This window comes from Micropterus dolomieu, linkage group LG17 (assembly GCF_021292245.1).
Source record: "Micropterus dolomieu isolate WLL.071019.BEF.003 ecotype Adirondacks linkage group LG17, ASM2129224v1, whole genome shotgun sequence".
NCBI classification, from domain to species: domain Eukaryota; kingdom Metazoa; phylum Chordata; class Actinopteri; order Centrarchiformes; family Centrarchidae; genus Micropterus; species Micropterus dolomieu.
The window spans coordinates 38,609,275-38,632,117 of NC_060166.1; the positions used below are offsets into that span (position 1 = coordinate 38,609,275).

At 42.1% G+C, this 22,843-nt stretch overlaps 2 protein-coding genes across 3 annotated transcripts in view; one reads left to right on the top strand and one right to left on the bottom strand.

Moving 5' to 3' along the window:
* Positions 1–7,070: 7,070 nt before the first annotated feature.
* triap1 (TP53 regulated inhibitor of apoptosis 1) lies at positions 7,071–7,966 on the bottom strand. The gene has a single exon (XM_046074731.1). It carries the CDS (start codon positions 7,850–7,852, stop codon positions 7,628–7,630), a length of 225 nt encoding a protein of 74 aa, XP_045930687.1. The 5' UTR covers positions 7,853–7,966; the 3' UTR covers positions 7,071–7,627.
* Positions 7,967–10,709: 2,743 nt separating this feature from the next.
* supt5h (SPT5 homolog, DSIF elongation factor subunit) overlaps positions 10,710–22,843 on the top strand; it is a 39,371-nt gene continuing 27,237 nt past the window's right edge. Inside the window, exons 1-7 of one of the 2 annotated variants that reach the window (XM_046073371.1) lie at positions 10,710–10,870; positions 11,090–11,191; positions 12,502–12,658; positions 12,802–12,870; positions 18,944–18,955; positions 19,053–19,122; positions 20,213–20,281. In XM_046073371.1, coding sequence (XP_045929327.1) covers positions 11,108–11,191; positions 12,502–12,658; positions 12,802–12,870; positions 18,944–18,955; positions 19,053–19,122; positions 20,213–20,281 — 461 coding nt within the window. In that variant the 5' untranslated portion in view covers positions 10,710–10,870; positions 11,090–11,107. The remainder of the gene's footprint in view (positions 10,871–11,089; positions 11,192–12,501; positions 12,659–12,801; positions 12,871–18,943; positions 18,956–19,052; positions 19,123–20,212; positions 20,282–22,843) is intronic. The other variant, XM_046073372.1, reaches the window with a different exon arrangement.

Sequence of the window (22,843 nt, forward strand, 5' to 3'; positions counted from 1 at the left end):
GGGTCACCTGCTGCCCCCGTGTTCCTGCTCGACACCCTCTGCTGCAACGACTATTGTTGCTAGTCCTATTGTTATTATTGTTATTATAATCATTAACACTACTATAAATATCTGTACCATTTTTCATTTAGTCTATAGCAACATCACCTTTACTGTCTGTACCTCTGTGTGTATGTTGTGTAGGCTCTCTCTCTCTCTCTCTCTCTCTCTCTCTCTCTCTCCCTCCCCTCTCTCTCTCTCTCTCTCTCTCATTCTCTCTCTCTCTCTCCCTCCCTCCCCCCAACCGGTGGAGGCAGATGGCCGCCCACCCTGAGCCATGGTTCTGCTCGAGGTTTCTGCCTCTTAAAGGAAGTTTTTCCTTGCCTCTGTCTCCTAGTGCTGCTCTTGGTGGGAACTGTTGGGCTTCTGTAAATAGCATCATAGAGTACGGTCTAGACCTGCTGTTTTATGAAAAGCGCTGTGAGATAACTGTTGTTGTGATTTGGCGCTATATAAATAAAATTTAATTGAATTGAATTTAATTGAATGTTTAAAACCTCTTAAAGCCCACCAGGTCGCACATTTGAGCTAAGCTGCTTAGATCGCATGTACATTCAAACAGTTGCTCCATTTCTTGGTGCATCTGATTCAAAAACTGCTTGCTCCACAATGCTGGTGGTCTCTATTCAGAACGCACTGACAAAACAAGTGAGTCATGCTGAAAACTGCATGACTCACTTGTTTTGTCAGTGCGGTTGTGTTGTCTTGTTTTCCTTCGATACCTGAATGAAAAAAAGAGGTCTCTGTAGCGAAGAGGAATTTACATGAAACAGCTTGCAATTGCAGCGGCAACTGTAAGACTGTGAACGAAAACTATTCCATATCTGAGATCAGCAATGGAAGAGATTTTTTCCCCCCTGTCGACCTAAGGTGGAAAAAGTTACAACAACTAACAACATAGTTTATTTATTTGTCAAATTTTAAAGCAGAATCAAAGAGGCATTCAGATGTCTTCCAGGTGTACAACCATTTAAGGGCAGGACTAAGAGACCCGGCTATAAGCTGGATGGATGAAAAAATGGATGATGAGGACCTCTGTCTTAGTCTCATTAAGGTATTTAAAAACATTTTGGCCATCCAGCATTACATGTTCTTGAGACAGTTCTTGAGAGAGTGAAGATCTTGAACTATTTACCCAGTTTCAAGGGGAAATTCAGCAGTGTGTCATAAGCATAGCAATGTTAAGACCTGTTGCGTTTTTTCAGATTTTGAGAAAGGAGAGGCTCAGTCCAATGAAAATTAGATTTAATTACACAAATTAGTGAATAAAGAGATGGCATTACAGAACAAACACTGCAGTGGACTGGAAAGTTGTTCCTCTTTTCAGATTTACAGCTTACAGTCAAGTCCTAACAGACTGAGCTAAAGCCGCCTCCAGCAGTGGACTGAAAAGCTGCTGAAAATCTCCTCCCAGATCCGCAGCTTACAGTCCTGATTCTCACAAAATAAATTGTTAATATCCTCCAGGTATGTGGGCGGGTCCATTTTCCTCCAAATGGCTTAGGTCCATAGCCATTGGATGTTTGGTTAACTTCTTCGTCACCCAATTGGGAAGGGTGTACCTTACTGTTCTACCTTGTGGTCAAACAAAAGAGCACCGATCCCAGACGTGAAACCCCCCTTCAATCTACAGGAATAAACAGTCTTTTGCTCTAAACTAATCACAGAGAACAACAGGGCTGGTCTACAAAATGGTTGACACCCCATCTTAAGTGTCAAAACAAAACAGTCCTTCTGGCACTAAACAAAGAGGTGTCAGTTTTCTTCACACTACAAACAATGGTTTAATCAACATTCTAATGCAATTGCCTGGCCTAAAATCCTGCAGTTTTACATTTGAAGAAAAACACGGAATACATTAAGTTTGTTGTAACTTTTTCAAACTCAACAGACCCTAGGGGAAGCATGTAGTGCAATAAAAATGGGGCCTAAGATGGAGCCATGGGGTACGCCACAAGAGACAGGAGCAGATGAGGACAGAGAAATATCAATTCTAACTGAAACTGACACATCTTATAGCAGACAAACCAGCCAGGTACAGGCTGCTGTCACTATCAGTGTCTTTTATTTAGTTTCATGGAGATACTGAAAGCAACTTCCTTTTGAACGATTCCTCACCCATCAGCTTTGATCTTCTCCGTCCAGTGTGGACATTCAGAATGGCTTTTAAAACTTTTGCCTTCAAAGTTTGTTTGGATGACACTTTGTACAAAATAGTTTGTTCGTATATCAATGTTACATTTGAGAATAGACTGTATAAAAGAAAGAAGCTTATTTTGGCATCCTAATAAGCTTTTTCAGCGGCGCTGGTTAAACGTACGCCAGTTGTCCTCACCCAGAAAACAACATAGGTCAATAGTTGAAAGGCTTAAAATGACCGAATTTTACGTTATGAGTTCTTGCGGCCGTGTGAAAAAGTCCATGTGAAAATACACCAGGTGTAGAATATAAATATCAAGAAATTTTGAAATCTGGAAGTGGTGGGTAAGGTTAGGGTTAGACCCAGAAGACTGGAGTGTAGTTGCCGTGTGAAACAAAAAAACAACATCAGTTAAAATATTTTTTGTAGTATTATTAGCTGTTGCTAGCTAATCTTATATAGTTAATAGTTTTGGTGTTTTTTGCGTTTTAGGTGGCATTTTGAAGAGTTTCATGTAGTCTTTGCTAGCTACCATTAGCTCTACCGTTAGCTAACATTACCATTAGCGCTTGCTAACTATGTTACTGTTAAAGGCATTGACAGCCCAAAGCCCGTTACCCTAACCATAACAGGGGTGTGTGCCTGAACCGTGACTGTATGCTTTAAACTCCTTGTGTTGCAATGGGAAACAAAAACATTCGTATCGGTTGTTTTGAAGACATCAACTGTCGACCTAAATGACGACATGTTGGAGCAGCAGATACGAGTCACCTCTATCCTGATTGACAGGTCGCCATGGTAGCAACTTGTCAATCAGCTTGTAGCCCCGCCCTAAAGCCTCCCCTGCTTCCTGGTCTCTGTTCCTCTAAATGGGACCATAATTTACTAAATGAACATCATGCTGTGTTGAAGAAGACTTGAAACTAGCGACTGAGACCATAAACTCATCAGGAAAGTGTTTACTGAGGGAATAAATCAGCTGACAAGTAGAAACATTTTCTTTCTGCAGCCGCTGGAGATCCAGTTGTTCCTGCTTGGAGTCACAGCGTAAATAATCTGATGATCTTTAAAGAAAACATTAGGTCAGGTGCTGGCAGAAGACACTGACCTCCCACAATCTCTCTCTCTCTCACACATTGCAGCAGCAGCGTCTCTGGTTTTACAATTAAAGCCAGCTTGAGGTATCTGTCCATGCCAGATGCCCTTGCATAAAAAATAGTTGTGGTATCAAATTTACCTGTAACTGGCATCTTGATAAATGTTTTCATTGCCTGTGTTACTTTGCTTTTATTATAACTATGTACTGATATTACCACTTGTGTGACAACACGATCTGGTGCACAAAGTGCACGGCAGTAAATGACCCTCTGTATACCTGGTGTATAGTTGTTAAATATAGTTTGATCTCAATCAAGATAAAACCTCCCTGCACCTTTTTCATTCCATTAATTTACCCCTTCAAATAATCAGAATCAGAATCAGAAGGAGCTTTATTGCCAAGCAGTGTTTTACACATACGAGGAATTTGCTGTGTTGCTACACACAGACAGACATACAGCTGCCATAAATAAATATATAAATATGTAACAAACAAATGCAAGTTATATAAGAATAACAGAAGAATAAGAAAAATAATACAACTGATAATATAAAAAAATAAAAAATAAAAAATAAAAATAATAATGCAACAACAACAATTTACAATTAACAACAAATTAACAACAAATGTGTGCAGTGTGGCAGGTTCGTGCATGACATGACATGAAGTGATATTTACATGTGCAAAGATAATTGTATTATTTGAGGGGGTCAAATAACAGGTCTAACAGTTTAGTTGTACGCCTCCAGGACTCTGAGGCGTACAGGTCCAGAAGAGAAGGAAGATTGCAGCCAATCACCTTCTCTGCAGAGCGAATGATGCGCTGCAGCGTACCAGATGGTGATGGAGGAGGTGAGGATGGACTCACTGATGGCGGTGTAGAAGTGCACCATCAAATAATGCAATTCATTCGTCTTTACTGGGAGGCTTAGTGGACAGTTTATTGATACTTGTAAATAAATAATTAAATGCACAATTTAGGGGATTGAAGGGGTAAAAAAGCTTTCCTGATGTGTGACAGTGGTGGACAAATATTCAGATTCTTTACTTAAGTGAAAGTACTAATACCATACAGTAGAAGTACTGTGTTATGTTACTTAAGTAAAAGCACATAAGTATTAAAAGGAAAAGTTATCAGTGCAGAAAAATGTCCACTGTGTCTAGTATATATCATGAGAGTATTATTACTCATGCATTCATGTAAAAGCAGGATTTTTACTGTTGAGCCAGTCATCACATTTGTGAAGCTCCCTGGAACCATGAAATGGTTTTGCATGAAAAAAATGTCTTAAATGATCAAAATAGTTGCGGGTTAAATTTCTGTCAATCTAAAAACTGTCAGCTGTACTTGTATCAATCAATCAATCAATCAATCAATCAGTTTATTATTTGTCCCAGGTGGACAATTTGTGCTGCAGCAGGCGTATTAGATCACCACAAATAATAAAGACAATATGACACAGACATACAGTAAAATCCAGGAACACACAGCAGTGAACCTATACACCAGGTTCCTTACACCAATGCAACGTTGGTCGTCCTAGCTTATCTGAAACAGTGACCATAAGTGACCACGATGAACTGTTGGGTAACATCACATTGTATAAGCTCTTCATATGCTTTGTGTGTAAAAATCCGTCTTTGTAAAGTAACAGAAGTTGTCAGATAAATGTAATGAAGTAAAAAGTACAACATCTCGCTCACAAGAGAAACAAAACATACCAGCTCACTGACCTCACCAAGATGGCGGCCCGCGAGGAAGGTCTCTATTGACCCAGAAAAACTGCTGTTTGGACTGAATACAGTGAAAACAACAAAAGTAAGTCAGCGGTTGTAACTGTAAATGTATATTGCTGCGTTTGTTGTTGTTATTAGTCGGCTAATCACTGTGAGTTTTGTGGTTTGAGTGAAACAGCTGATCAGAGCTGGAGCTGAGCTTTCTTCAGAGTGGTCAGACTGCGGTGTGGGATGAGAGGAGAGATGTGTGCAGCCATGTGCAGTGATTACAGAGCGATTTATGTTGTTATATAAGTTTATTTAGATGCTCGGTGTTTGATGTGTGTTTGAGATGCTAGCTGAGCCTCCTAGCATCACAGAGGTGTGCGGCATGCATAGGGTCTGATCGTCCATGATTTCCCATTTGCTTTCAGAGCCGAAAATCCATCGTCCTGCCCGGTCCGGGCTTACTAATGTAAAAAAAGGACCTTACTTTTTCAATACAAGTGAACATTAATTAAGGGTTTAATCTAAGGACTTACATTTCAATCCACTGCATCGACTTAATCATTTTATCTTATTTTGCCACATATTTAAATTTCTGAATATATTTTTTTAAAACTCCATTAATTTCTCTATTAGGAATGTGTTCTGGATAAAAAACAGGATAAAAACCCAAGAAGAAGGAGCTGGCAGACAAAAACATCTTACTGAGGAAGATTTTATTTCATAACAGGCATAAATACATCCTTTATTAAACACAGCTTCACAGTCCGTGTGAATGAAAACAAAACAGCTGACAAACATCAGAATCAGTGCATAAAGTAAGATGAGCGGTCCAGGTCTGTTACGCAGTGCTGGATGGATGAGCTCTGCACAGAGGCGTTTAATAAAAGTTACGTGTCATCTTGGATTAAGGTTGTTTCCACAGGACAGTGATCAGTTCCTCTCTCTCTGCAGCGTCTCTGTGCTGGAACGCTCCCACGCCAAATGTTCATGGGTGTATTTGATCAACTACATCTGTTTAGGAATACATAATATCAGGCTATCTGCAAATCAATTCAGTTCAAAGCGTATTTGGCAGGAGGTTAATTACGTCCCATCATTTTTCTTCGGATCCGGGTGGTTTTAAGTGATTCATTTGATGCCAAAGAGTTGTTATAAATAGCCAGGGAGTTTTCACTAAAATGTCTCCTCATCGTCCCCACTGGTTTTCTGTGCCATTCTCTGTCCATTGTGACAGTGGAAATTGATTTTAAATTTCTTTTTATGTTGTAATGAAACATTTTAAATTTGATTTGGTAAACTAAATCTGAATATACAAGAACAAAACTTAAATAATCAAAAGGTCTTCTAGAAACAACCTTCAGATTTCAAGTTATTTTGGACCTATTATAACCAGACTTTCTTAAAATGTACAAAATCTTTGTTTTACATGTAAAACACTTTTCGGAAATTGTCCAAATTGAATCATACGTCGCTTCAAAGAGCAATGTTCATTATCAGATCGCCCTTCAAGGCTGTTAGATTATCATATCTTTACCCTTCTGAGGTCTTGTGCTGCGTTCCAGGCAACTCGGCACTCGGAAATTTCCGACCTCCAACTAGAAAAAGTAGGATGGGACTCTTGAGGCTCACCAACTGATGCAGCTAGACTAATTCACAGTTAATTAGTAACGTTTAGGCTATTCATGCCATTAATTAAGTGCTCAGGGTGCAACTGTGCGCACACTTGAGAAGAGTTTGCCTTGTCAGGTATCACCACGCACCTGGAACGCTTTGTGGTTTGAAGGTAGATATTTTAACTTCCCAGGTCCGAGCAGTGTGGAACGCGGCATTATAGCGAGACATTTACACTCATTTTATTTGTAAATATGTGAACGAGAGGGTCAGCAGCACACGAGTTCTATATATTAAATAAACTCAGGTACAAATATATTTTGATAAACTGTTCTGTAAATGTCTGGTGTGTTATACCTCAATAAAAATAAATCATCTGACTCTTATCAATGTGCTGGTAAATGTATTTGTGTAATATGCAAATCAAGTCCTAATTTGCATAATAAAACATTGTAATGCAAAACCAGCTTTTATTTATTTATACTTTTAGCCTGTAAAGATTTATTGTGAAGCCCGTTTCACTGGTGTCTGGCCTGAAGATCAACAACACAAAAAAATACAACAGAAAATGTTTGTGAAATTAACTGCCTGCCAAAACTTTATTCTATAAAGCTAAAACAAATGTCCACCATGATTCCACCGGAATCTTGTTTTGTCCCACCGACAGAGCGAAATCCAGAGTCATTCACTTTATAATGCTGTGAAAAACAGAAAGTAGAGAAGCTGCAGCCAAAGAATAAACTGAGGTTTCACTTGATGACTGAGACAATCAATGGATTCCAACAGGCCCTGAAAACAGACTACTGGACTACAGACATCATGTTGCTGCAGCTTTAAAACTCAAATCCTCCGTTCTGGGATCAGTTCTGAGGGTTTAACTCTAAACCCGCACACCGCTCAGGCCCCCCTTCAGTCCACGCCGTCGTCTTCTGCGCATGCTCAGTGGGCCTCGTGGACACACGCACTCCAGGTTTTGACATCCGTGTCGATGATCCGTGCGCGTCTGCTCTCCATCAGCTCTCGGGTTTGTCCTTGTTGGGGCCCATGAACTCCACGCCGTCGATCGGGATGTCCTTCTCCTTGATGGCCTTCTGCACGCAGCGCTGGTACTTGCGGAAGGTCTCGGTGCACGGGTCGCCGCTCCGGTCCCCCTTCAGGAACTTCTCGGCGAACCATCGGTTGAAGCACACGTCGTACTCCCGCTTCAGGTCGGTGCAGGCCTCTCCGACGCTGTTCATGGTCGACAGAAGCCCCAAAGAGACACGACGGAGGAACCAAACGCGCAGGGTCCCGCACTCAGCTGCTGCAAGAAGCCAGCGTGCCGCGTCATCACGCACAGTCCGTGGCTTTCCTTTGAGAGCGCCGTTCAACGTTGCAGCGTCATGACGTATGAGCGATAGTGCGTTTAAGACAGAGGGATCACTCCGGAGAATTGTGTGTTCTGTGCTGGATGTGCACAGATATCACGCATCTGTTTCGGCCCTTTTGTATCAAAGCTTATGAGCCTTTATATCTAACAGCGTTGCTGAAAGTCTTGTTTTGCTTTGAAAGAAATTGTTGTTTGGTCTCGCTGAAAATAACGCACAGAGAAACAATTAATCTTCTTCTTAAAAGGGCCACACTTCATATCCATAAATGTAAATTCACAGATAGGAAACCTTGGCTATTTTTTCCTTTTCTTAAGAGGTCAAACATTACATTTTATCAATTCTGTGGTCTCAGAAGCGAAAGGCAATTAAAAGTGGATCAGCTTGTGTTGTATTTAAAGTTTTTATACAGCCTCTCATCCCCCCCAGCGCTCAGCGCATGTACTCGCTTTCCTTGAAGTCCTCTCCGAACTCAATTCCCTCACTGTTAACACTCTCTAGCCATGAAAGCTATGGAGAGGCTCATCAAAAATCATATTATTAAGATAACAGACTCACAGATCGCGCAGCTGGAGGGGTGGACGATACCAAGGTTTTTATTACAGGCATAAACATCTGGATTCTCCCAACACAACAGCCAGACTTCTTTTCGCTGATTTCTCCTCTGCATTTAACTCCCTGCAGCCACATTTTCTCGCTGAGAAACTCTCTACTTTCCACCTAGACGACTTCCTTACCAACAGGTCACAGAGAGTCCCGGCCAATGACACATTATCTGATGTCCTGTACACGTCAGCTGGCTGTGTCCCCTCACCTCTGCTTTTTATTCTTTAGGTCCGCCCAGCCAAACTGTCACTTGGGAAAGTAGGCCGATGACACAGTTCTCCTGTCTTTGCTTTCAGGCTCCCTACAGCACCACCGCCCAGCTCTTCAGGAGTTCGTGGAATGGTGTGATAAATCCTGCCTGGAACTGAATGTGAACAAGACCAAGGAGGTGGTGGTGACCTTTTCCGACAAGCAGATGGAACTGCCCGTACCCGTACCCGGGCACAGTCTTCGATAATCTGATGAAATTTACTTCGAACACGGAGGAAATTCCAGCAGCGGCACTATCTCCTGAGGAAGCTCAACTCAGTGGGGGTCAGCAAGGTCATCCTCAAAACGTTTTACTCATCCTTCATTGAGAGCGTTATGACATTTTCCATCTCTTGCTGCTTCCGCTCCATACAAAGCAGAAACCGCCTGCAAAACTCAACCAAAGTCTGTTCCAAAATAACAGGACTTCCGGTCAGAGCCCTCTCCATTGCGACGCTGAGGTTACCCCTCACACTTAGGCATTTGAGTGGCTCCCCTCAGGACGTCGGTTGCGCTGTCCAGGCTGCAGAACTCAGAGGAGAAGGGCAACCTTTGTACCCAAGGCTGTCCAGCTCCTAAACTCCCAACCATCCCTGGACTCCTTCTTACCCCGATCACTACTTCCTTCACTCCTCTGCACACACTCACACAGACAAGCACACGCACACTCATTTACTGATTCATAAATACTTGCAATACGGGGCTATGAGCTCAGCCGTGTGCTATGCAGAGCGCTGCATTATGCCTTGAATTTATTCACACTACAACCCAACTGTACAGTACATGAATTAATAATGCTGATAATGTATTTCATTTCATTTCATTATGCTGCTTTGGACTTCGGTGACAATGTTGATATATGTTTGTCTATTTATTTCTTAATATATTAGGTTATGTTTATTATGAAAGATGAGTTTATTCAACTAATAACTAATAACTAATCTACGGGTCTCGCAGTTGGCCCCGTGGGGATAAAGTGTTTTGAAATTGAAATTGAAAAAATTGCTTTTATTGTACTGTTATAGTTGTTTGATGCTTTTGTAATTATTGCAATCTCAAATAAAGTTGAAAAAGGAATCACTCTGGCTTTGTCCGAAATCAGTTCTCTAATCAATGGGCTTTATTGGCTTGACGTTTTAGTTCAAACATGTTGCCAAAGCAGAAAGTCACACGTCACCAATAAAATACAAACAATAAACAATAAAATGGAATAAAAAAATGCAAACTATAACCAAAATGTATATCCCGCAATGCATTTATAAAAGTAGTGTAAGCTCAATATATAGTTTTAGATAAAAGTCTTTTATTTACATTTACATTCTTCCCAACCTCACAAACATATAGAGCAGAACTTCATTCATTCTTCACTGACAGATCCTTCTTTACCACCATGTCTTTGTGTTGGAACCGTTTGCCAAGATATTAATTTTTACCACAAATAAAAAGCTCGTCCTTATGTTGAATAATATTCATTTTGTTGCTTTGCGTGTTTTTTTGAACGTGTCTTCCTCTGCCGTTTTTAAGTTTGATGCCGTTCTGATGCTTTTGATTGGTCCTCCTGTTGGACTTTGCAGCCCGTCTGCCAGTTTAACTGCCTCCCAAGCTGTCATTGGAAAATAGTTAACAATTGAAAACATTCATTAGACATTTAGAAAAGTAATTAAATGTAATAAGTTACATCCCTTTGATAAAGCAGTCTATATATAGGTATAGTTACAATACTATGACATTTCCAAAATTACCTTCCCAACTCTAATTAACAGGTAATACATTCCTTTATTTCTTTGAGGGGGAAAGAGATGATCTCCATCAACATGAAGCACATTTCTATAGTTTGCAGCGAAGTGAGACCTCTTCCTCTCTTCACCCGGCCGCCGTGGAAAACCCGCGAGACATCAGCGCAGCTTTCCGACATCTCGCGTTATTTCCAAAAGACGTGAGAGGCTTCAGAGTAATCGAGCTAAGCCGATATTCACCTTTATTTATCAGCCAAACAGATATAAAACAAGAAAACAGAGACGGGAGTGGATCCATGTAAGTAGCTGTCACGGAGTTCTGTCGCTAACATTTTATTGGAGCTGTTCTTTGTGAGTAGAGACCCGGACTAACCGTTGGTTAGCATGCTAAGCTAGGCCGCCCTGGGTTGTTGTGGCCGGATGTTTCAATCAGGGGCTGCTAGCTTAGCTTAGCGTAGCTAGCTGCGCACGTTGATTGATTCAAACTTCAAAACGGTGAGTTTGTGTTATTTTGCAGTTTACCGGGGGCCACACGATGTCCGACACCGACGACAGCGACTTCTCTGACAACCAGAGTGAGCGCAGCAGCGACGGAGAGGCCGAGGAGGTGGAGAATGAGGTAGGCTAACCGCTAGCTACTTATGCTAACTGCCCTGCGGATAATCAGGTAAACATTGTAGAAAAAGTGTCAGATACGGTTTGTAAGGTAAGAACTGATAAAAGTTTGTATTTACAATCACTTTGGCACTAATTTCAGAAGCTTGATGTCAGTTTACAAACCTAAAAACAGGCTGTGCACTGTTGAAAACATTGATCTGTGCATTTAAGTATTTTACCACAGGGACATTTAGATCACCCACACACAAGGCTCTGATAGCTTCGCTGTGTACTTGTTCGTACAAAATACGTGATACATGTTTCATTTTTGCACTACACCTAAATTCATACTACAGGCACGAGGGATGTCACGGGTCCAGAAATTTAGTAACTAGTCCATACTGATGTCAGTGATGTTCATTTCTCAATAGCGTTTTGATACCACAGTAATAAACAAAAACAAAACATTACATCCCATGTTCATCAACAGACCCTTTTTTTAAAAATAAAAACATCTGGACCTGACAAAGTACAACTAACAGCTGTGAATGCTGTGAGAGGATGTTCAGGATGGATGAGAGGTGGTTTGATGTCACTTTATTCATAAATGAACAAGCTGCTGAGCCTAATGAATTATTAAATTAATTTCTTAAGTTGTTTTTTTACAATCTCGCAGGTATACATTGTTTTAGGGTGATCACTTTCTATGTTGGCAGTCAGATTTTTATAAAGAAGAAGTTAAAATGTTCGTACGGTCCCTAACTCGTCCTCCTGTAACAGCAGTATCGTTATCTTTGGTGATTTTCAGGTGATCAAACTGTCTGATTAATTTAGCTCTCCAACAGATCCCAGAACTGGGAGAAATCGAGGCTTTGACACAGAGCTGCTGAAGGAAACAGCCATGAAACTAACTTCACCTGGTTCCCATACTCTTTTTTTTCTATTTGACGAGTTGAGGCGGAGCTTTCGCTGGACTTGACTCCTTCTTCCGCATGTTGGGTCTTCGGTACCTTTGGCACCTAGCAAACGAGTACTGACATGTTTTCAGAACGCTTGACTGGGTACCAGAGTATCGGTTCTCGTGGAATCATCGAAGAAAATCTGACATTTGTTGATGAAAAACATTAAAATCTTTTAATCAAATCAAACATTATTAGCTACAGTGAAACAAAGGATTGATTACTGTACTTCTGTATTTTCCTCGCTATATAAATAAAATTATGTTGAATATTTCCATCGATTTGGTTCTCGTGGACATTAGTGCCAAAGTGATTGTGAAAAAGTGTAGTTGTGTACTTTAAGTTTATTTTGTGGTGATCCGTCACCCCTCAGGAGGAGACCGGTAGCCCCGTGGGCAGCGACAAGGTGGCAGAGGAGGAGGGGGAGGACCTGGACGATGAGGAGGAGTACGATGAAGAGGAGGAGGAGGACGATGATGACCGCCCCAGGAAAAAACCAAGACATGGAGGCTTCATCCTGGACGAAGCCGGTACGAATCGACTGCTCCTTCATCTGTTGTCACATCCTCTTCGACTGTTCCTCCCTCAACGTTTCCTCCTGACGCCTGGTAACTTGGCAGAGATAAGCGGAGCTTTTTAATACTTTTCTTTTGTCTCCCTCCTCTTTGTCTAGATGTGGACGATGAGTATGAAGATGAGGAAGATCAGTGGGAGGAAGGAGCTGAAGATATTCTGGAGAAAGGTGAGGAACTCGGCCCGTTCAGACGACGAGACAGAATTTTCACGGTTTACTCTTCAGTTGTTGTTGATTGGGAGGTTTGAATGTTTGAAATCGAGTAAAAAACCAAACAAACAGCAAACAGGTCTGTGTAGTCACAGATGATAAACAGTTATTGGATCCTGAGAGACTGAGACTCTGATTAAAGGACCGGTGGTTTTGAATGGTCTGGCGCATGTTAGACTACATCCTCACTACTACGTTTTTATTTAAAACGCACACCTTCTGACCCCGTTTGCACCTTCCGTCCAGACTAAAACGTTGAAGTTTGTAAACGCTGCTGACTCCGTTTCGATCTTAAACTCCTGGGTAACGTTTTACGGAGGACTTTAAAAACGATGTCGCAGACGCTCGCGTTTGGCTTCCTGATCGGCTCTTATCAGTCAGGCAAAGCAGAAACACGCTGCTGCTGCTGCTGCTGCCAGAGTTTTAGTTTTTTGTGTTTTTATTAAAATATGTTGTACTGTGTAAAGAACACTTGCGCTGCTCACGTCTCTGTATTTACTTTGTGACGACTCCCAGTCTGTTTCCCGCCGCCACCGTCTCTTTGTTCCACCTCGCTGTCGGTCCATGCAGAGGAATCGCTGCTCTGGTTCTTCTCATCGCTGCTCTTCGCTCGTCTTTAGTAGAACTTTCTTCTTAAGCCAAATCTTCTGCAGCTGCGGAGTAGACAGTCTGCTTCTTGTTTACACCGGCACGCAAATGCCCAGTGTACGTGAACGGCCACTAGACGTGCGTTTTCATACAGATGGAGATCAATTCTGAGACACAGCTGACTCTTCTGGTTGCAAAAAGAAGTCCGGCTCCATTAGAAATAAAGTGTTTCTACTTGTCAGCTGATTTATTCCCTCAGTAAACACTTTCCTGATGAGTTTCTGGTCTCAGTCGCTAGTTTCAAGTCTTCTTCAACACAGCATGATGTTCATTTAGTAAATTATGGTCCCATTTAGAGGAACAGAGACCAGGAAGCAGGGGAGGCTTTAGGGCGGGATTATCTATGATTGAGAATTTAACCAGCGCTGTTGAAAAAGCTTATCAGGAGTCGGCTGTTCACTTTCTCTGGTGAGCACATTAAGTCTTAAACCTGTTGTTCGCTGGACAAAATGATCAGCCCCAGATTGACAGACGCACCTCGCTAAGATAGCCAGCTGTCTCATCCAAATATGGTCACGTCCGCTGCGGCGGCCTATCGGCCAAACTCGAGGCTTCAGGACAGCGGCCCACAAACCAACGGGTGACGTCACCATGACTACGCCCACTTCTTGTATACAGTCTGTGGTGTGGATCAAGGTAAAAAAAAAACAAAAGCGTAGAAGTGTGGATGTAACTATAAAGGAAGGAATCTCTGTCCATCTGTCTGTCCTGTGATTTTCGACTTGCTGAAACACGTTTCAGAGACGGCGATCAGCGTGAACATGTTGCCAGCTTTAAAAAGGAAGAAAGAAATCTGAAGTTACCTTTGCTTGATAATGAGATGCAGACTTATCGAACCGATCTACATGTAACGACTGATGGATTAAATCCCTCAAAGTTTCCAATCTCTACAACTACATTTTCAAATTTCTCTGAAAGGAAGTCACTGCTGCAGAGAGGAGAAAATTCAAACATGTAAACTCAAGTGTGTAAAAAGGAATCCGGACCAGTTTTTATCAGGGCGGCCTGTGTTTGACCTCTGACCTCTGTCCTGTTGATCTCAGGGGGTCGGACTGTGCGATTACACACGAATACAACATTTTGGCAGAATTTTCGGTAAACCTGTTAAAGAAAAGCAAGAATTAGTTAGGAGCAGATTCAAAAAGATTTGATATATGGGATCAACATCAGCTAGTGGTTTTGTCTTTACCAAATAACATTTAATGTTTTTAAGAAGAATTTCTGTTAGTTTCTGATTATTTGTGAAACAAACACTCGTGTTAGTACACTGATCAGAATAATCTATAAATGTACAGATAAATGTGTCATGTATTGCGATCAGGTGGATTTCAGAAAGTTGTACAACCTTTCTCACAGCAGCAGGAGCAACGTGTGAAGTGAGCGACGGCTCCGTCCGCACTGCTGCATTTTGGCTTTAAAACTGAGACCTTTTGCTGCGTCTCTACCTCCCGTCCAGACTAAAACAGAGAAGTTTGAACAAACGTGTTTGCGTTTTGAAACTCTGGCGGGCTCTCGCTCCAGTCCGTGTTGCCGAGCCGGTCGGCAACACGGACGGCTGAACCCGAGCCGTTTACCGGCTTCTCACCGACCCGCCCTTCTCTGCTTCTGATTGGCTAGTAGTCCTTAACTAGGAACTGAGCATGTGCAACTCCCAACAAAGATCATTTAGAGACGAGATGTATCACTCCATAGCTAAAACGAAGCCTTCAGCACAGGCTGAAAAGAGGAGCTGCAGCAATGTGCAGGATGACAAACATATAACCATGGAAACCTGCTCTGGTACAACCTCTAAATAAGACGAGGAACCTGAAAATGAGCAGAAAACCACCTCTTGAAAATATTTTGTACTGTGCAGATATCACTTACAGCCTATACTATATACATATACTATATATTTACTTTGCGGCCACTCCCAGTCTGTTTTCCGCCTACAGTAACAGTCCCAGCTCGTCATCGGTCCATGCAATAAATATCTGGTCTGTTGCTTCCTCTGCGTTAGTTTATTCTATCGCCAAATCTTTTGTAACTACGGAACAGACCATCCGCTTCATGTTTAGCCCGGCACGCGGCCACTAGATGTGCGTTTTCAGTCGTTTTAATGTAGACTGAGATCGTATTCATTTTAAAAGTCTTATTTTTAAACACAAACGGAGTAGTGTGGATGGGGACTGAATTTGCATGACCGCGAGTCGCCGCGTACGTTATCGCAGCGAAGTTTGATTTTTCTGTAATGTAAACATCTTCCAGTCTCGCTGATGTTCAGTAGGAAGGCACTCGTTAGAATAGAAAAACAGGTTTATCAGGTAGAGCTCGATCATTATGAGGATATCCTTTGTCTTATTCCATCTAGTAGATTTTACTTTACATTCACATGAAGTGGTTCGATTTTTGTTTTGACCGGAAGCTGAGAGTTTCTGAACATGAGTGTCTGACTGAACTCTCTCTGTCTTATTGGTGTTTCTCTCTGTCATGCATGTCCTCTTCAGTTAACGGTAATTCTACTCCAGATACTCTCCCGCTCGGGATGTTTTCCATTTTTATATCCTCGTGTATCTGAAGCAAATGGAGTGTCACTTTCATCCATTTGAGAAAACCCACGTCCCAGAATGTATTAACCCCACCTCATCTCAGTACAGCTGTATTTGTGAGCGTGTAGCTTAATGTGAGGAAGCACTGAGGGCAAATCCATTATTGGCTCCTTGATTGGCACTTACTGTTCATTACATTTAATTGGCTACGAGCAAAACACTCACTTTTAATGATTGGTTACTGTTGGAACGCTGATTCCTCAAAAGTTATGTGCTAATTCTAATTAAAATGCCACACAACAGCCTTTTAAACGAGTATTTTTGCCATTAAAATGGGATTTAAATCATTTTACTGTTGGATAAAACCAGAAATGAAAAACGAATCTGTTTGATCTGGAGCAAATCCACACGTTTCCAGGTCATAACCCAAATATTCAGTGTAATTCTGCACACTGAGAAGAGATGTAGAGAACGTTTCAGTCATTCAGTAATGATCTGGATGTGTTGTAAGTAATTCCACCTTCAAAGAACCAAGCGTGATCATTTGCCTGACCCTGCTACCCGGTAGAAGACATGTCATGTTTGTATTTTTCGACTAACAGATGTGGTTGAAGCTTTTTATGTGGCACCCGGTAATGCGTACTATCACTGAAGGGAGAAGTACAGTAGAAGCAAAACCAAATCTGGTATGTTTACATCAGCAAAACGTCCCGTTAGTGTCGTGATCACTGTGGTGAACAAAAGGCTCCTTCCTGTTTCCAGACCTCTGAACTTGTGTCTGTATCTCAGATGTCTGTCAGCAGCCATGTTTCCATCCAACTGTCCTGCGAATTTTAAGCCTACTTTTGAAATGACACAAAAAAGAGGAAAAATCTGCGCGTTTCCATCAGCTGGTTTGGAGCAGTTGACGTTACACATGGCTGCAATAAAAGATGTCTGGGTTCCAAGCCAGAAACAAAACCAGTCGCAGGAACCTGAGGGCCACTGATCTGAGAAAAACAGAGAGAGGTCCTCAGGAATGTGTTTCAAGCGGGCAAGTTGCTACCAGCCACGTCTCCGAGCATTATGGGAATATCCGGTGTTCTGCAGAGTTCAGCAGCAACATGCGGTGATCACCTGTTTGATCAGCGTGCAGAGCAGAGGATCTGAGAAGGACCTTTAAGAGGTGAACGCATCATTCAGCAGGACAGCCGATGAAGGCTTCCTGCCCAGATCCATCTCCCGTTTAGCGCATTTACTCTTTTTTTTTTTTTCTCGACAAATGTAAAAAAACACCTCAAGCTGGTGTAAAAACTGTTTTGCCAAATTAAGGATTTATTTTTGAATTTTGCCGTTTCCATCAACCTGTTCTAATGCGATACTTCAAGATGCGCATTAAAAAACGTTGATGGAAACACGGCTAGGGATTCAGGTTTTGTCGTTTCACCAGCTGGACAACATGTCTCAAACACCTCGTTCGGACTGAAAGTGACTCGGATCTGATTTGTGAACAGCCCAAGTTACCTGGACCTGATATTTTCCAGCTTGGATTTGGTGCACTTCCATATGGGTTCCAAATCAGACACAGGTCGGATTTTTAAAATGCGACCTCGGTGTGGACGGTCAGATCGGCGTTCATGCAGCTCTGACGTCGCAATTATGTGCTAGCAAGAACTGGTGAACCGCTCTGAACGCCAACATGGAGGACGGCAGCGTTGGAGGCCTCATAAGTATTTGGGGTGACGCTTCCGTACGAGCGAAACCTGGAGGGTCGTATCGAAACCCGTCTGTGTTTGAAAGCATATACAACAAACGGACGAATGAGCCTCTGTGTTTACGACAGCGTGCTCCACGTGACGTCGTATTATCCTCCCGCGCACGTGCGTCGCTCTCAGGCCGTGATCAGTTCACACCGGAGTCTGATAGGGGTCAAATTTGAGAAAACAAATGTCGACCAGCAGACGGTCACATGCTCCTTCATCACCATGAACACACACGCTTCAGTTTATTCTGATTCCCACGTTAACCGTCCTGCCGCCCCAAACACTCACTAAAGCACCACATGTAGATTCATCCGCCGCTGAAAATAGTCCCCAGCAAAGACACCGTTTCCTCCTGTTAGTTTCAGTAAAGAAACTACAGCGAGCAGCTGTTTTAGGGAATAACCGAGCCTTTTGTTTTGAAAGTACAAAAGTCAGAAAGTGTTGGTTGGTTTGGATCTTTTTGTGGGATTTGTTGACAATAATTGTAGAATAACACCAGCGTTACTGTTTTAAATGCTTAAAATCTAAATCTAGTCAAGCTAAACAAGATTCAAATATTGTTATGCTGTAAAAACCTAAAATACAGCCACTTGGTACTGGAATGGATAAACTGTGGCCAGTAGTTTTGTATCTGCTGTACTGTCGCCTCAGACCACACCGAACCCCTCACTGGCTCCATGCTTCTCTGTGCTGTGCAGTCACCATTAATCTGTTGTTCTGTTGTTGTTTTTTTCTCCCATCATGCTTTGTGTTGCTGCTGCCTGACTCTGCTCCTGTGTGCTCTGCCCTGATGACAATGTCTTTTGGCTTCTGTCCTCACCTCTTCATCCTCCTCCTCCTCTTCGCTGCTATGCCTTACTCCTGTTGTTTCTCCCGCCACCTTTTTCCTTCTCAACCTGTTCTTTTTCCTCATCTCTTAACTTTTGCTCGTTCCTCCATCTTCTTCCCCTAAACTCTTTTGTCCTCCTCCCTCCTTTCCTCCCCGGTTCTTTCTTTCTTTCTTTCTTTCTTCCTTTACTCACCTTTTCCTTGATATTTTATTTCCTTTATCACTTCTCTCGCTCTGTTCCTGCTCTTCCCCTCTTTTCTCTCTCGCTGGTCGGCCCTGAGCAGAGGAGGCTGAAGGTAAGTCTGTTACTTGTGTCACAATCGTTGTTCATTATTATTTTTTCATTTATATTAAACATGAATACAACGCCTCTCTTTTCTCCCAACTCCTCAGTGTCCAACATCGACCATGTGGTCCTGGATGAGGATCACTCTGGATCCAGAAGGCTGCAAAACCTCTGGAGGTAACAAATGGCCTCAACATCTCTGTGAACTTCACACACCAGTGAAATAAAATGTCCCGGAAAGTGAAAGTCAGAAAGTTGTAACCCTTTCAAACTGCAGGAACATCTCCAGGAACCCTTTTTAGGATCTTTAAGGAGCTTAAAACACATTTCAACCGTAGGAAGCAGGGGCTAGATTTAGACCCTGTCCCCTGAAAGGTCTTTCTGACGCCCCGGAAGACTGCTGCCACTTGAGTACAGCTTATTCCCACAGTAAGAAAGCAAGTTATTTCAAATGTCCACCCAGATTCATGCAAATAACTCCAACTCCGAGCTCTTTAGCTCCGCCTCACTGCTGCTGTCCTTACCCTGAGTTTAATATTGGGGAATTCATTTCCCCCAGTATTATAGCCTATCAGCAGACATCGCAGGATAAAATAAAATCAGAATCAGCCTTATTGCCAAGAAGGTTTTACACATACAAGGCCTTTACTTTGGTATTTTGGTGCATAAAAATAAACGTAGTAAAGAAAGAACATGCATGAATATTAGAATGATGAAGCAAGTACTGCAGGTCAACACTCATAAATATAAAATAATTTACAAACAAGAATTCAGTAAGCATTTTCTATTTCCTGCATGAAAAAAAGAAAATGAAACATACTGGAAACACGATGAAGCAGTGAGTTCAGATGTGTGTGCAGCGATGAGGAGGCTGGAACCTTCCTCACACGCGAAAACAACAGAAATGTCTGAAGTTGTGCTCACATGGCAGCAGGCGATGGAGAAAAAGTGCAAGTCAGGCTTTATTTTATGGAATTTCTGGTAAAAAATCTGCAGTATAAAAGCTTGAGCATTGATTTTCAGTACTGCACGCTCCTGCTTTGGAATATTTTGTTGGCAAAAACACCTGAGATCCTGCAGATAAAGTGAAGCAGGAAGCCTGCAGCCTTTTCTGCAACACATTATTAGCAGTTTAACAGTTGTTGAGTCAGACAGAAGCAGGTTTAGTTTTTACAAAAGCAAAAAGTGTGTTGGCTCTTGTTTCCTTGAGTTCATTTATGTTGTGTGGCATTGGCCGACTGTGTATGTGTGTTGTGGTGTGTTGCAGAGACTCCAGAGAGGAGGCGCTGGGTGAATACTACATGAGGAAGTATGCCAAGTCCTCAGGAGGGGAGCAGTGAGTATCATTGGTCCTTCACCTCGTGAAAAGTGGTTCCAAGCTGTGAACAAATATTTATTAACAAAACAGTCTTTTGTGGATGCTGAAGTCTGCTGCTGCACACCGCTGTTTTTACACGACAGTGATGAGTCACAGCAGTGCTAGCCAATGATCTTCTTTCCTGCAGCTGTGGTTGATTAGAGTGAGATGGTGCTTTTTCATCCAAGACTGAGGAACAAAGCCGTCTCAGTTATCGTTCGGAAAGTCCCTGTTGTTAAATAATAATGATACAATACATTTTCAGTATATAAAGGAATTCTCTTAACTGCAGAGAGAACCGGGCGTGTATTTGTTTATATTACAGACAGGCTGTCATTTCACTTATTTTATATTTGATCATATTTTATTAAGAAGTCTCTCTGTTTTCTGATCTGCGTTGATTTCCTGTTGAAACAGAGTCTCCTCTTCCTACGTGGCGGCGCTCAGAGACTACAGCAAAATAAGGGAAACGCATGTCAAGGATTAAGTAAAAGAAAGGCATTTTATTCAACAAAAGTCATTTAGACTAACCAGTGAAACAATGTTGATTCTAACAAATGAATAGTGTGAAAAATGAACTAAAACAACGGAAACAAACGAGACACAAATCAAAGTAAACGTGGTGCCATGTGAGAGGAAGAGCTCACAGACCAGCAGGAAGAGGTGAGTTTTATGCAACCAGGGCTGAGCTACAAAACATAGGAAAGCGTTTATTTCAAGGCAAACGGTGGTGCCTTGAACCCCCTCTTGTGTCAGCGCACTGCACTTAACTGCCTGGCAGTGTTTTACATACTTGGACTAGGAAACACCTCTGACACGCCCACCAAACAGGAGAAAACATACCCCGAAGGAAACATGACGTTCAAACCCGGAAACGTAGCAAAACGTTTTCAGATTGAACTCGTCCCTCGAGACAGGCGCCAGCTGCACCAGGATCCCGGACAGTTTAAGACACACACACAAGCTCGGGCGCCGTCACGATCCGGCGTCTTGATAAATTTAGTGTAATGTTCATTTCCACAACAGCAGGGCTTCAGACTAACTTTTTTCAAAGCGTCCCAAAATGTTTTCTTTACTTTGTTATGCTCTATAGTTGTTAGTGACATAATAAACGATTATAAATTGATAAAATAAATAAATATTTGTTTTGCTTGAGTCAAACAAAAAGGTTTATTATCAAAACTGAAAAGTTATCTGTCGGGGGAACCTGTTTACCTCGATGATAAATGATTTAATTTCACTACAGTTAGAAACTCATGGACTTTTTCTTCTCATGTTCAAAACTTTCTGCACATTCAGAATCTCACACATCTTTGTTCTCATATGTCCAGAAGAAAACCGTAATATAATGAGACTTACGTCGTCTTTTAATGAGAATTCATAATCTTTTTTAAAAGTCTACCTGACCTACGCTCTGCTGTGCTCCCCTTCAGACTGTACTGAATAAAACAAGCGCGCTGCACTTTGTCGGAGGCAGAAACCGAAACCGTTCGCTGCAGACATCTCAGCGCAAATCCTCACGTTAACTTCTGCAGCTCTGATAAAGTTCAGCTCACAGTCCCAAACGGAGCCAGACTGTGCTTCATTATAATGCAAAACTCTACCAGCGAGTCTGCTGGTAACGGCAGCCTACACAGCGGGACGGAGAGGTCAGCCAGCCGTTTGTGACTGAGAGGACAGATGGAGCTGTACCGGGGGAACAGGTGAGCATCCGGCCTCCTGCGTAAGTCCGGCGGGACTGTAGTAACAGCGTGAGAAAGACGGCGTCCGTTGTCGTCAGCGCTCGGCCGGTTCAGTTTGTCGTTTGCTAAGTGATCGTAATAAATAAAAGCATAGGCCTACATGATCTCTTTCGTCCTACAGAATTTTTCTCTTTGTCCCAAACACATTTTCTGTCGTCGACAGGACGCCGTTCGTCTCAAGCCCTGCAAGCGCTAATTCACACCCACCAGTCTGCCAGCAGACAGTGTCTCTTATCAACACTTTTATTGTTCTCATTTGCTCATTTATTCCATTAGTTTCTGCTGCCATGTTGTTATTCCTCGACGAATGACACTTGGTTTTAAGTGTGAAGCATCTGCAGTTCGTTTAACAGCGATCAGACGTAGACGTAACTGGGAGTAATTAGTGAGTGAAAACAAGGTTTGTGTTAAAAAGAGAAACACGGAGCAGCCGTTAGGAAGTAAAGGCTTTTGATTCTTGAGAATTTTAAGTTGTTATTGTTGAAAGAGAGGAGTTACTAAGTCTATAACCTGCTGACGACTCCTCTGAACTGATATCTGTGGAAAGTGCTTGTTAACTTTCAAATCTGCAGCAGGATCTGGACTCCGCAGGACTCAGACTTATTATTTATTAGCTTATTTTTTAGCTTACGCATTCCCAGAAATATTCACGGCCAGGATTCCAGTTTCTTAAGAATCCAGATATGTCCAGCTCAGTTGCAGAGAAATATGCATAAAATGTTTTTTGTCCAGAATAAACATTTGACCAACAAATGTGGAGACTTTTTGTGCCTTTTAAGCATAAAAAAAACTTGGTTCT